Source organism: Ictalurus furcatus, chromosome 12 (assembly GCF_023375685.1).
Source record: "Ictalurus furcatus strain D&B chromosome 12, Billie_1.0, whole genome shotgun sequence".
In the NCBI taxonomy this organism is placed as follows: domain Eukaryota; kingdom Metazoa; phylum Chordata; class Actinopteri; order Siluriformes; family Ictaluridae; genus Ictalurus; species Ictalurus furcatus.
In genome coordinates this window covers 27,492,889-27,507,423 of record NC_071266.1, presented here as the reverse complement: position 1 = coordinate 27,507,423, position 14,535 = coordinate 27,492,889, and the positions used below count along the sequence as shown (strand labels likewise).

The 14,535-nt window shown below is 36.8% G+C and overlaps 1 protein-coding gene across 1 annotated transcript in view; it reads right to left on the bottom strand.

Moving 5' to 3' along the window:
• LOC128616285 (uncharacterized) overlaps window positions 1-13,338 on the bottom strand; it is a 77,390-nt gene extending 64,052 nt beyond the window's left edge. Inside the window, exons 1-4 of the mRNA XM_053638862.1 lie at window positions 12,932-13,338; window positions 11,621-12,018; window positions 3,873-5,514; window positions 948-1,217 (exon numbers count right to left, since the gene is read on the bottom strand). Coding sequence (XP_053494837.1) covers window positions 948-1,217; window positions 3,873-5,514; window positions 11,621-11,975 — 2,267 coding nt within the window. The 5' untranslated portion in view covers window positions 11,976-12,018; window positions 12,932-13,338. The remainder of the gene's footprint in view (window positions 1-947; window positions 1,218-3,872; window positions 5,515-11,620; window positions 12,019-12,931) is intronic.
• Between the last annotated feature and the right edge of the window lie 1,197 nt (window positions 13,339-14,535).

The window sequence follows — 14,535 nt, the reverse complement described above, 5'->3', positions numbered from 1 at the left end:
ATACTCAACACACCACTGCCTCCCAATACTCACCAATCAAAACCTTCCAACAGCTACCACTGTGCATCCATCATTGCACACCTGCACTTTATAATTTCTGCTATTGAACAGGTTTACTATTACGACTCTTTTTATTGCTGCTACTACATTCAATTGCTGCCATCACGGTCAATAGTTTTTAAAAAATTGCACTACATTCCCCACCCCCACACTGTTCCATTGTTCTGTCTAGTTCACATTCACTGTTCTATGTATTTATTGTATTGTTTGTACTCATCTCACACTCTTATATATTTGCATGTTAGGTAGTCCGGGTACTGTGCCACTGTATTATGTCTTGCCACATGGTCCTGTGGAAACATTTTGTTCCAATGTATACAGGTTATATAGTGGAATTACAATAAAAACCACTTGACAAGACTATCTTTGTGGCCACCCTTCCCATCCAAATAAGAGTACTCTGCATTGAACCGGGTGTTGTAGTTCTCATTAACATTAAATGTTGAGATTTATCATGACGTTCTCTCTCTAACAAAGGTTTCAAAGCTTAGTGGTTAGAGCACTGGTCTTATAAACTAGGAGTTCAGAATTCAATCCTTGCTGGCCATTATATAATTTAAGAGGCACAATGTAATATAAGCAGTTGAATGCTCGGTTCTGATTGGTCAGATGGGGTGAATTATTTTCATAACAGCACAAGTAGTTCCAGCTGTAAAGTGAAAAATGTTATATGAATATGCTTGTTCTAGCTTGTTGTTGTTTCTATAGTAATGGCTCATACACAGGGACTTGTACATGGCTTGCTCCACATAAGCTAAGACTAATATTAAATGGATTTAAAAATGGGTTGTTTAACAAATTCATTCTTATACTCTTTGATGTGGAGACCTTTTTTGACTTACCAATACATGCATTTGGGTAATTAAGTTTAGCCATGATTTACTTACTGGAGAGAGCTGATGTGTGGCAGCCATGTGAACACTGTACTAAAGAGAAGATCCGAGAACTGTCGTGGGTCTTTATCACAGTGTAGATGGAGATTTGTTTGCTCTGCATACTGGGTTATAATTTTTCCAGCTTGCCTAAGCACATCTGTCTGACTGCTCACTGGGATGTGGATCTCATTTCCACATAATTGCAGGAGATGTATCAGATAATTCAGCTCCTCACACTTCAACGCGATTGTCCACACCTGACATAGTGTTGCTGATAAATCCCTGTGAGACAAAAAACACAATCTGAAAGTAAATTTGTGATGTACAGCATATGGTTATAATATGGCATACAGTGTCATAACTTTCGATATAAGGCTCCTAGTTTGGTGTGCCTGCGTATCAAACAACACATTTGACAGACTGCATAATAAAGTGGGCTATATGTCATAATAAATCACATATTACATGAGGTGAAATACTTTTATAAATTTCTACTTTCCACTACAGTTATTTAAAAATACAGGAAAGCTTACCAGCATACTGCCGGGCAACAATACCACTGCAGAGACAATATAGATGATCTCTCTCATGATCTCTCGCTCTCTCTCTCTCTCTCTCTCTCTCTCTCTCTCACACACACACACACACACACAAGTATTCCTGGCTGATTTTCTACTCAGAATAGTGAATAACGCCGGATTCAAAAAGACATTTGAGAGTGGTGACTTTAGACACACCCCCTTGAGACATCTCATGTTTTTAAAAAGTGCAACCAAAGACCAATGTCCAGTTACGACTGAACAATAAAGTAAATATGGCCTAAAACATCATCAGATTTTCACCAAGTCCTAAAATTAAACAAATGAGACAAAATTATTATACTTGGTCATATATTTATTGAGGAAAATGATCCAGTATTACATATCTGTGAGTGACAAAAGTATGTGAACCTTTGCTTTCAGTATCTGGTGTGACCCCCTTATAAATAACTGTTGCAATAACTGCAACTAAACGTTACCGGTAACTGTTGATCAGTCCTGCACATCAACTTGGAGTTTTCTTTTACATTGTCATTTTGTGTTCTGAATTTATGTAAAGTCTGTTTTTTGTGTGCAATGGGTGAGACCAAAGACCAATTTCCAGTTACGTCTCAACAATAAAGTAAAGTAAATATTGCCTAAAACATCAGATTTTCACACAAGTCCTAAAAGTAAACAAATTAAACAAATGAGACAAAATTATTATATTTGGTCATTTATTTATTGAGGAAAATGATCTAATATTACATATCTGTGAGGGGCAAAAGTATGTGAACCTTTCCTTTCAGTATCTGGTGTGACCCCCTTGTGCAGTAATAACTGCAGATAAACGTTTGGGGTATCTGTTGATCAGTCCTGCACATCGGCTTGGAGGAGTTTTATCCCGTTCCTCAGTACAGAACAGCTTCAACTCTGGGATGTTGGTGGGTTTCCTCACATGAACTGCTTGTTTCAGGTCCTTCCACAATATTTCTATAGGATTAAGGTCAGGATTTTGATTTGGCCATTCCAAACATTAACTTTATTTTTCTTTAACAATTCTTTGGTAGAATGACTTGTGTTCTTAGGGTTGTTGGCTTTCTGCATGACCCACTTTCTCTTGAAATTCAGTTCACAGACAGATGTCTTGTCATTTTCCTTTAGAATTCACTGGTATAATTCAGAATTCATTGTTCCATCAATGATGGCGAGTCGTCCTCCCATTCTGGACCAGATGCAGCAAAATAGGTCCAAACCATGATACTACCACAAGCATGTTTCACAGATGGGATAAGGTTCTTATGCTGGAATGCAGCGTTTTTCCTTTCTCCAAACATAATGCTTCTCATTTAAACCATAGAGTTTTATTTTGGTCTCATCAATCCACAAAACATTTTTCCAATAGCCTTCTGGCTTGTGTACATGATCTTTAGCAAACTGGAGACAGGCAGCAATGTTCTTTTTGGAGAGCAGTGCCTTTCTCCTTGCAACCCTGCCATGCACAATATTGTCCTTCAGTGTTCTCCTGATGGTGGACTCATGAATATTAACAATAGCCACTGTGAGAGGGTCTTTAGTTGCTTAGAACTTACCCTGGGTTGATTTATCACCTTGTGGACTATTACACATCTTGCTCTTGGAGTGATCTTCGTTGGTTCACCACTCCTGGGGAGGGTAACAGTGGTCTTGAATTTCCTCCATTTGTACACAATGTGTGACTATCTGAATGTGGATTGGTGGAGTCCAAACTCTTTAGAGATGGATTTTGTAACCTTTTCCAGCCTGATGAGCTTCAACAACTCTTTTTCTGAGGTCCTCAAAAATCTCCTTTGTTTGTGCCATGATACACTTCCACTAACATGTGTTGTGAAGATCATACATTGATCTGTTCTTTAAATAAAACAGGGCGCTCACACCTGATCATCATACCATTGATTGAAAACATCTAACTCTAATTTCACCTTCAAATTAACTGCTAATCCTAGAGGTTCACATACTTTTGCCACTCACTGATATGTAATATTGGATCATTTTCCTCAATAAATAAATTATATGTATGTATAATATATTAAAATATGTATAATATGATATGAAGTATAATATTTTTGTCTCATTTGTTTAATTGGCTTCTCTTGATCTACTTTGAGAACTTGTGTGAAAATCTGATGATGCTTTGGGTCATATTTATGCAGAAATAAAAATTCTCAAGGGTTCACAAATTTCCAGCACCACTGTATAGTCAGTCTTTAAGTTTCAGATACTTTTATAATGCTGAATGATTTAGTCCAGTGTAACTGGACACCTAAGGCACATATTCAGGTAATACTCATTATTTCTGTCTAGACACAACCATAAAATTTCAAATTTTACATTTCTGTATTGTCACACCCGTAAAAGCATATATTTTGAATATAAATACCTTAGATATTGAGAATGGTCGAGAACTGTCTTCAGCCCTGAGAGTGACACAGCACCGTTCTCCAAATCAAGATGAACCTGTTTGTTTCTGGATTGGCTGATTACATAGGACACAGCACAGCATGTGTAAGGGCCCAAACGTTCCTCACTCAAATCTAGATAATAGTTTATTCTCTCTAGAAATGAGCAGCAGGTTTCAGGAGACTGATATTCGTATAGACACTGACATATGAAGGCAACGTCAACTTTTTCATCATCTGGTTGATCACAGAGGAAAGTGTTTAAGACCTTCTCAAAGAAGCTATCAATATTTTCCATGACCTTGTTCAATGGAAAGAGACACTTCAGATGATCAATGTTGGTGTGTGACTGAAGCCCACAGAGGAAAGGAATTACATGTTTCATGTGCTTACTGTCTTCATTCTGGCACAGATGGAGAACCTTATCAAGTATTTCTGTTTTTTCTAGAAGCCACAGAGCAGAAAAAAATTCCTGCATTGTGTTGTGAGGAAATGCACAAAATGTCTTTGCACGTGCTGGTGACACGACTGAGACTGTCTTCAAGAAAGCACCAGCAATGTCTTTCTCATCATAATCAATCTCCAGGATGATAGTTTTTAACTTGATTGCATTGAAAGCACTCTCTGCTAAAGATAAGACCATGTCTCTGCAGTTTTTAATGTGTCCATCTAAGTGCAGCAATTTATTTTTTCCATGTCTCTGTAGACATTGACAAAATATTCGTACATACAGCTCACTAGCTGTGCACTGTTTCTGTGCTTGTTCAGAAGTATCATTTAAAATGCAGGCTGCCACCATAAAAGCATACATAGGGACATGGCAGAGACTGAAGAGTGCAGGATTGTTTATCACACTGTCTACCATCTCTGGATCATTATCTGACATTGTCCTAAAAAAATCATTAATTGACTCTTCACTGAATCCGTGAACGTAGACTTTACATGTTGTCCAGTCAGAGAACTCGTACTCTACTTCAGGCCTGCATGTGGCCACAACCTTTGCTTCAGGCAGAAGGTCATGTTGTATGATTCCCAGAAGAAACGCATTGTCTGGAAAATCTCTGATTCCATCAAAAATAATGGTGACTCTTTCAGAATATTCTTGAAGATAGTGCAAAATTTCTTCAACATTATCTTTAAGCTGTGGATTTGACATTAAAACTGTCTGAAGCAGAAGATGCTCTAAGCTAACTATAGTTGAGGTATTTGACAGTGTGTTTTCATCAAAGTAAAACATGAAGTCAAGGTTTCGGTCATGTCTCTCTGCCCAGTGATGCAACATTTGTTGAACAACTGTTGTCTTCCCAATTCCAGGTTTTCCTACTATTAGGATACTTTTCTCCTCGCTATTAAGCAAATCTTCAGGGGATTTTCTCTGTGTGTCCTTTGGTATGTAGGCCCTCATCTTTTTTGAACGGGATTTTTTAGATTTCTTGCTCTTAAGTATGATTTTGTTATGGGGTGTATTCTTTTCTGTGTCTGTATCCAACACCAGAGGAATAAAGGTGAAGTTTTCTTGTACTTTTCCTCCATAGAATTGCTGGCTCTGCCTCCACTGTTCACCTAGACTTTCTTTTGTCCTTGTCTTCAAAATCTTCTGCAGCTGATGACATGAGCTGGGTCCTACAATAATCACAGGAAAAGTGAAAAGATTATTGGTGGGAATAACTCAGTTATGTAGTGTTTAATGAGTTTTAGATTGCGATCACAGATCTAAAATTTACCACAATCCGGTGAATTCAGGTTCATTGGGACATCAGATAAATTGGGACACGTTATCTTAGCAGGATAAAGCTTGAGATTATCAGAGCGTGTGCTGACACTAAACTGTTTCAATTCCAAGTTTTACTCACAAGTAATAGGCTTTAGTATTGGCACTAACATCAGATTCTCCTATGGAAACCTCTTTATTGGATTTATCAAGAAAAAGTTCTTTTAAACAATTAACTGGATATGTACCCAGGATATTTCTTAGGTACACTGATGACATCTTTGCACTGCTAACTGCATAGTTGAGCTACAGATCTTAATTTTTTTCTTCTCTACATTTGAAGATAAAGCAGCCTTTATTTTTACATATACATTATAGCACAGTGAAATTCATTTCTCTGCATATCCCAGCTTTTAGGAAATTAAGATCAGAGCACAGGCTCAGCCATAATACGGTGCTCCTGGAGCAGATAGGGCTTTGCTCAAGGGCCCAACAATGGCAGTTTGGTGGTGTTGAGGCTTAAACCCCCAACCACCTGATCAGCAACCCAGAACCTTAACCACTGAGCCACAACTGTCTACAATTCACCCAGCCCTGGTATATACATGGAGTATTGCTCACCCTGGCTCAAGCATAACATTGCTGAAGCTATCTTTGAAGTCAATAGATTCCACTTTGAAAATCACCATTCACTACAAATAGACAATTTCTCATTACTAATTTGAGTTCAACTCCTCATATCCCAAGCACTGCAAAAATGTCATCGTTTATTCACAGCTAATGGGACATAAACACAACTGCATTGATAATGAAGACTTTCTCCAGAAAAGTAAGGAAATGTGCAATTATTTTTATAACTGTGGATTCTCTAAGAATCATGTAAATCATAATATGAATGGTTAACACCTTTGAGAGAACAGATTATAATCAGAGAGCATTCCTTTATCATTCATCTATGAGCATACTTATCATCCCACTAATAAAACAGTCATGGATTTTATACTTATAAACTTCATAATCCTTTGGAGACAGCTTCCTGTTTTAAGAAACCTCCACTTATTTCATATAGACTAGACAAAAGCGTCAAAAGGACTGCTTGTCAAGAGTGAATTAAATGATCAGGCTAATAGAACCAGTGTCATATATACACCAATCTGCCCAGGGGTGACACCACTACTCCAAAAGTGGTGGGGCAAAATTTTTGTCTGAGAGGAGAGATGCATCCAGGGGTGTAACCTAGCCTCTGAATTGGGAGATGTAGCCCCAAAGATTTTTTCTTTATCCGTGAATAATTCTCCACTTGGAGCAGTGTCACTACATAACTGAATGTCAGTAAAAGAAGGCAAATCAGAGAGGGTGTACAGGAAAATACGTGGAAATAATTGTGTCTTATTGGCTGACAGCTCTCAATTCTGCCAAACGCTAATTCACAGTCAGTGTGAGGAAAAATGGATATACACAGATTTTTTTTTTTAATATTTAAACCAGTAAATTGGTTGAAACTGAAACACTAACATCATCTCATGCTGAGCAGAAAAACAAGGTGTGTAAATGTCTGTATGAGTTCATGAATATGTACAAGTTTCATGAACATGATATGAGCAGAGCATAATGACAGCTAACACACTTTGCATGGCACTGTTGCAGCTAAACCCATACAGTGATAACTTAGTTGTGCCTCCCTGTAGCTAGCAACACAAAATTAGCCTAGTCTTTAGCCGGTCTGGTAGTCCTGCAAACAGGGCGCACTGTGGCTTAGTGGTTAGCACGTTCGCCTCACACCGCCAGGGTTGGGGGTTGCCATGCAAGCTCTAGTTTGTAAACAATATGCTCTCATGCTCTCATTTCTGTGCTCTTTTTCCTTTCCAGTGTCACTAATTCTTTAAGAGAGAGGTTGTCCAATGTTATCGGTAAAGGGCCATTGTGGATGCAGGTTTTCATTCGAATCAAGCAGAAGCCACACCTCAGCCTACTGAAAGCCAAGATCAACAGATTAAACAGGTGAAACCAGTGGAATCAGTTTTGGCCTAATTTGTATGAAAACCTGCACCCACACCACCCCTGTTTTAGATCAACAGACAACAGCCCTGTTCCTGGTGATCTACCCTCCTGAATAATGTGCATAATTTTTTAAAAGCTGTATCTATCTCTTTCATCCACCTTAAACAACACTATGTTTTGTTTCTATAGACTCTATCCAGACACTCTAAGGTGTGTCTTCAGCCTGAAGCACCAAAGTATTTGAAACTCCAAAACAGTTCATATATACAGTGCACACTTACTCTTGTGGTGTTTTCTGTTTCTATTGTGTTCTCTTGTTCCCCATGTTTAACTTGGGTGGGGTTGTGTTTTTGGTTTAGAATATGTAAACTTAGCTCATTTCAATTCCATGTGTTGGATACTTCCCTGAGATGCTTACAGTTTGGTTAGATTATATACTACAGTAAAATGTTAATCTTAAAGTCTTAGTAATTATTTGAAATTCAAATCTATATTATAATGCACTTAAACTTTAATACTCTGGAAAAATGTAAACATGAATATGAAATTATAAATGGTGAAAAATAATTGCCTTGTGTCAGTTTTTGGTACTTAAAATGTAAAAGTCCATACATGTGGCTATAAGAAATTAATTGCTTATGTTTTACCTATTTTTTATTTGAATTAATATAAACATGAATATAAGCAACTTTCCAGGGGAAAGTTTGGATGATGTTTCAATAGAGATTAAATGGAAAGTTCTCCTTAACATTATGTTTAACATTTGCATTATCAAGAAAAAAAAACTTCCTTACAACATTTTAAAAAACTGGACGTTTTTAATGTTCAGAGAACATTCAGAAATAATGTTATCATAACTTAATTGGAATGTTAGTAAAATGTTCAAAGAACTTATTTTTGTTAGCTGGGTCATCATCCACACCCTTACATTTAACACAAAATAGCTCCTATAAAACATATTTATCATAGTGAAATTATTGGAGGGATTACTATTTCTGAAATATTTGGAGACGTAAATTAAATTTAAAGTTGCTTAGTCCAGTGGTTTTCAAAGTGGGGGCCGCCAGGGGGCCTCAACAATTTGGTCAGAGCCACCAAGCTCATCCCTCCCACTAGTGTTTTCTCTTTCTCACTCTCAGACAACCACACACACACAATCAATTCCTAATGTAATGTAAATATGTTAAATGTAATTATTAATTAAAAAAGGGGGATATATTCAGAAGTATGTATTTTAATGTGTTTTAAAGACATCTTGCAAAAGGGGAGCCTCAGTCAGATGTTAATGCCATTTGGGGGGCCTTACCCTGGAAAAGTTTGGGAACCCCTGGCTTAGTCTCCATTCAGTAACCTGGGAGTGGATGGAGCTACAAATTGTACAAATACAAATTGTACTGCAGCCAGCCACTAGAGGGCCTCAGAGACATCATTTTTCATACCCTGTCATAATGTCCATCCATATATAGTCATCCCGTGTCTCAATTTGCCAATTTATACTATGCACTAAAAGTATATACACTTTTTGTAAAGAGAAAGTACACACTTGAGTGTGTAGCAAAAAAGTATGCAAGTATTGGGACATACTAACACATTTGTTGCCTAGTTTCACAAACGGTCCAGTCCTCCTTTCATTTCAGCTTTTTCTTCATTCATTACTCCTTATATAATTTATACTAAGTAATTTTATTTATTCCCTTGATTTATTTTTCCATATTTCATTTACACCACTCTAAAACAGCGGTATAAATGAGTTTTTAAAAAGAGTTTCTTATCTAAGATAAGAAACATATTGTCACTACATGATGGAGAAATACTAGTTCATGCTTTCGTCACCTCTAGACTAGATTACTGTAATGCCTTACTGTCTGGATGTTCCAGTAGGAATATAAATAAGCTCCAGTTAGTCCAGAATGCAGCTGCTAGAGTCCTAACTAGAACTAGAAGATACGACCATATCACACCAATATTATCAGTACTGCATTGGCTCCCAGTGAAATTTCGCATTAACTATAAAATACTATTATTAACCTATAAAGCACTAAACGGTCTCGCGCCACAATATCTAAGCGACCTTTTGGTTTTCTATGATCCGCCACGCCTACTTAGATCAAAAGATGCAGGCTATTTGACGGTACCTCGAATAGTGAAGGCTACAGCAGGGGGAAGAGCTTTCTCTTATAGAGCCCCACAGTTATGGAACAGTCTTCCTATTTGTGTTCGGGACTCAGACACAGTCTCAGTGTTAAAGTCTAGGCTTGAAACGTATTTGTTTACTCAAGCCTACCCTGACTAGATTCTGTTCTACTACTTCGCAGTCATAATAATCTTTTTTCTCCCTCTCTCCTTTCGCTGAGCCCCACACGAATTTATGGAGATACTAGAGATCCAGATCCTTTCTGCCTCTGGATGGAGCTCAAATCTTCTCTAATTCCAGATTGCTGGGACTACGGCTGCTCCTAAGGCCATACAGACTTCATATAAATCCATAATGAACTTTTTCACACTATCTGTTGTTACCCAGATGTGGATGGGTTCCCTTCTGAGTCTGGTTCCTCTCAAGGTTTCTTCCTCTTAAAACATTTTAGGGAGTTTTTCCTTGCCACCGTCGCCACTCAGTGGCTTGCTCAGTTGGGATAAATTCACACCTTTAATATCTGTATACCATGTTGATATTTCTGTAAAGCTGCTTTGAGACAACGTCTATTGTAAAAAGTGCTATACAAATAAAATTTAATTGAATTGAACTGAAAAGGAGTCCTTGAATTCAACAAAACTCCTCCTGCCTCGAGTTGTGAGCAATATTAGCTGAAAAATGTTCATAGATCCACACTTCGAAAATCTACCAGAAATAGTAGACCATTCGGGGTGCCTTTGGGATTCTCATTTCAACATGCTACGATCTGGGACATACTAATACTTATCTCGAATACTATTTAGGAGGGAGAGTAGGCGAATTGAGAGACTAAATCAAGTATATTCAGCTCATGATTAACAATAATTAGATTTCCATATCCTAAGTGATTTATTGTGTTAAACAGGTACTCTGCTTGTTACAGCAGCAAGTATCAGAACTGTGTCTCCAGTGTGTGAAATTTGACTCATACTAACTTATGAGGGTGGTTAGGTGTGCCTCTGCTACCCTTTTATTCATTTCTATGTAGTTATTTCATATGTTTAATCCAAAGCATCTCCTTACCTTTTACATGATTAAAAACCTACTGGATTCATTTTTATTGAAGCAAAAAAAGGACATTAAAACAGTTCAAAGCTTTATACAGATTGCATTTACAGAGCTGTACAGGTGTAACATCACTAATTCCATATACAGCTTCAGTAATAAAATATTCCATCCTGGAAAAGTACTGGCAGTGTTTATTCTAGTTTTACTGCATTTCTTGTCAAGGTTTTTTTTCTTCTTCTTCTTCTAAAGAACAGCATGATGTTTGCTAATACAAGAATGATCTGGCTGCACTGTGGCCTTTGGTCACATTTCCTTTCTCACCCACCAAGCTGTGGTGGGGACACGGAGTGAAGGGGTGTTGGGGAGTGTCTGTAAAATGACACCAAACAATCCAAGTGACGTGCATTTGCACTTTTGCAATTTATTTTATACACTTCAATTCAATAATACAATTGTACTGGGGTCATGCCTTACACCATTATTTTTTATCATGTTTGCATATATGCCAGATTATCTGTACGTATTCAAATTTGTTTTTAACCGAGTATTGTACCTTTAATTGTAAACAAACAACGTTATCATCCTGGAAACCTTAGTCTGGAGCCTTGGTAATGGCCATGATTCATTGGAATATAAATATAAACATGTATAAACCTTCACATGTAGGGTTGAGATTTGTTTTAGTTATGGCAAGAAAGCTTAGACTATATGAAAAGTCAAAAACTGTCCCAATATAAATGGATTCATCCTACTTCTGATATATGCATTGTGTACCCACAGTAAATGCCACAGTTTTTGTATTTAGTTATTAATATGCTTATGTCAAGCATTCTTACCTTGAGTATAATCATCTTCAGGCTCATCTCTAAAGGAGAACAAGCAGATCCATGTATGTAAATCAGGAGTCAGGCTAGACGAATCCGGCTTTGGCAAGACTGATTTCCTCTCACAATCCAGTATTCTGAGAAATTTATAGCAGGCCTCCTCACCCTTGTTTATGACCCAGTCCAGTATCTTCCTGGTTTTTCTGCAGTTTTCAGGTTCATCCTCAAGATCACCAACTTCATTACCATTTAAAACATTCTGCTGGTGAAGTTTTTCAACAATAAGAGGAAGGTTTTGTAGCCGTCCCACCAGGTTTTCACAAGCATCTCTAATATACTCTCTGGCAGATTGATGTGAAGAGGCCATATTGATGCTGTCAGCTCTTCAGCTTCATATGCCTCTCCATTTACTATCTGACAAAAAAAAATGCAATTAATTATAATAAGTCTGGAATGCATATAAGAACTTAGCTAGGCAACACAATAAATATTCAACAATATTTAAACCAGGTGTTCTCAAATAAGGGGTTGCGTCTCAAACATGGGGTCACTTGATTTAAAAATGGGTTTGCAAAAGAAATTCACAATGTCCTCTTTTGTTTAATTCATTTATTTTGCAAATTAATATAAGAAATAATTCTAACTATAAAGACAGATTTTGTATGCTATAATTTAAATTTCTGGGCGGCACATTCAAACAATCCGCATTTAAATTAGAAGTGCACGTTATTTTATTCTTTTTCAATCTCTTGTCATGCAACAATAATTCTAGGTAATCAGTAATAAATATGGCCAAATTTCTCTGTCCATCTCCCTCCGCTAAATAAACTAGCACTGTGTCTCAAATCACATACTTATGTACAATTAACCTGAGTATTAACACTAACTGGTTTTCCTATTACAGTTAGTCTTTGAATTTTTAAAACCTCTCGTGTAGCCTTTAAACCTACCTAAAGGGATGCTTTGCGTACCAGTCTTCTAGATTTTTAGAAATAGCAGGCAAAAACATTTTGATTTGTTTAACATATTTTGACATAGTTTTTCGGTTTTTTAAATCTAAACATTTGTATTCTGCCGATCTTCGAAATCGAAAGTAAAAGATCATCTGAGCATGTCACGTGTCTAAAACGCTAATAATAAATAAGTGCAAATTAATCTATTATACATGTCCAGAATTATCTACAGTCTCCACAAACGGCTGGTTTAGAGAATGTAAATGAAAACATGCTATTTAAAGCTATTTTTCAAGTATAACATTTGTGTATAGAAAAAGGGAAAGAAAACATGCAGTTTCCGTGTCACAAAAGCGACAGTAAGACTTACCAGTGTCCGCTCACACACAGAATGAAGTTTACAGTGTAAAGCTGGGTTTTGTTCAGTTACTTTAACCTTCTACACAGAAATATGTACATTAATATGTTTAAGGCAGGTCTTCTAGATATCCGGAAGTACACGCGGTGAAGTTCACCAGACACCTCATGAGAATTTAAAAATGTAGGATTCACACCAGACTGAACTCAGCAGTAATCACAGTGAAACAACAACGATTTCCTGAACTTTATAAAGTCTTCTTCTTCTTCTTCTTCTTCTTCTTCTTCTGCTTCTTCTTCTTCTTCTGCTTCTTCTTCTTCTTCTGCTTCTACTGCTTCTTCTTCTTTTTGTTTTAATGGCGGTTGGCAAACCAGTTAAAGGTGCATTACCGCCACCTACTGGACTGGAGTGTGGGGGCGAAGATCGGTAGACAGATTTTTTATAAAATATAAATAAATAAATAAATTTTAAAAAATAATAATAATAACAACAATAATAATAATTGTTAATAATAAAATAATTAAAAATATTATTTCATATTTTATTATTTTATTATTATTTAATAATAATAATAATAATAAATAATAATACCAAAACAATACTACATATGTAAAAGAAAATAAAGAGATAAATAACTATATACTAGATATTCATACTAGATTACTAAAGTCTCTCACTTATCTCAGTATTCTTTAGATAGTTCATTAGGGGCAGTGCATTTTCATAGATGTTTTCCCCAGCAAGTTCTTTAGTGTCATCTTTTGTTTTCCAATCTGCATCTCTAGCTCAGTTCTTTCCTGCTCATATCTTTCTTAGTCTAACAGAATGTGTTTTACAGTCTCTTGTGTACTGCAGTGTGTGCAGAGTCCAGTGGGGTGTTTTCCTATTCTGTTTAATGCTAGATTTAAGCAAGCATGACCTATTCCAAGATGCGTAATTAATATCTCTTCCTTTGGGTTCCTGCCCTGCCTCACACTCATGCCTACTTGTTTTTGTATATTATATAGATGTCGTCCGGTGTCAGCTGTGTCCCAGTATTCCTGCCATATATTATGTGCGTGTCCCTTTATAATGGTTTTGATCTCTGCTCTACTTAATGGCACTTGTATATCAACTGTTTCATGTTTTATCAATCTTTTTGAAAGTACAGCCACAGTTTCATTTCCTTCCACCCCTACATGTGCAGGAACCCAGAAGAAGGAAACATTCAGCCCCTTAGCATGAAGTATGAGAAGCAGATAAAGTATTTGGTAAACAATGTCGTGTCTGCATGATGTTTTCCCAGACTGTATGCTTGATAGTGCTGATAGACTGTCAGAAGCTATAGCGACTTCTTGGTTCTGATTTTTTTTTCCAGCCACTGCAGTGCCAATAGGACTCCTAATAGTTCTACAGTGTACAATGATAAATGATCGGTTGACCTTTTTTTGACTGCTACATCATACCGAGGAATGAAAAAAGCTGCACCAGTGTGGCCTGTCTCAGGCTGTTATGACCAATCTGTATATATGAGTAATTTATTCTGATACTGGTCCATATAGTTTTGAATTATTATCCCTTGTGGTGCTATTTTAGAATTATCTTTTAATATTTGTTGTAATCTTTTATCTACAGAT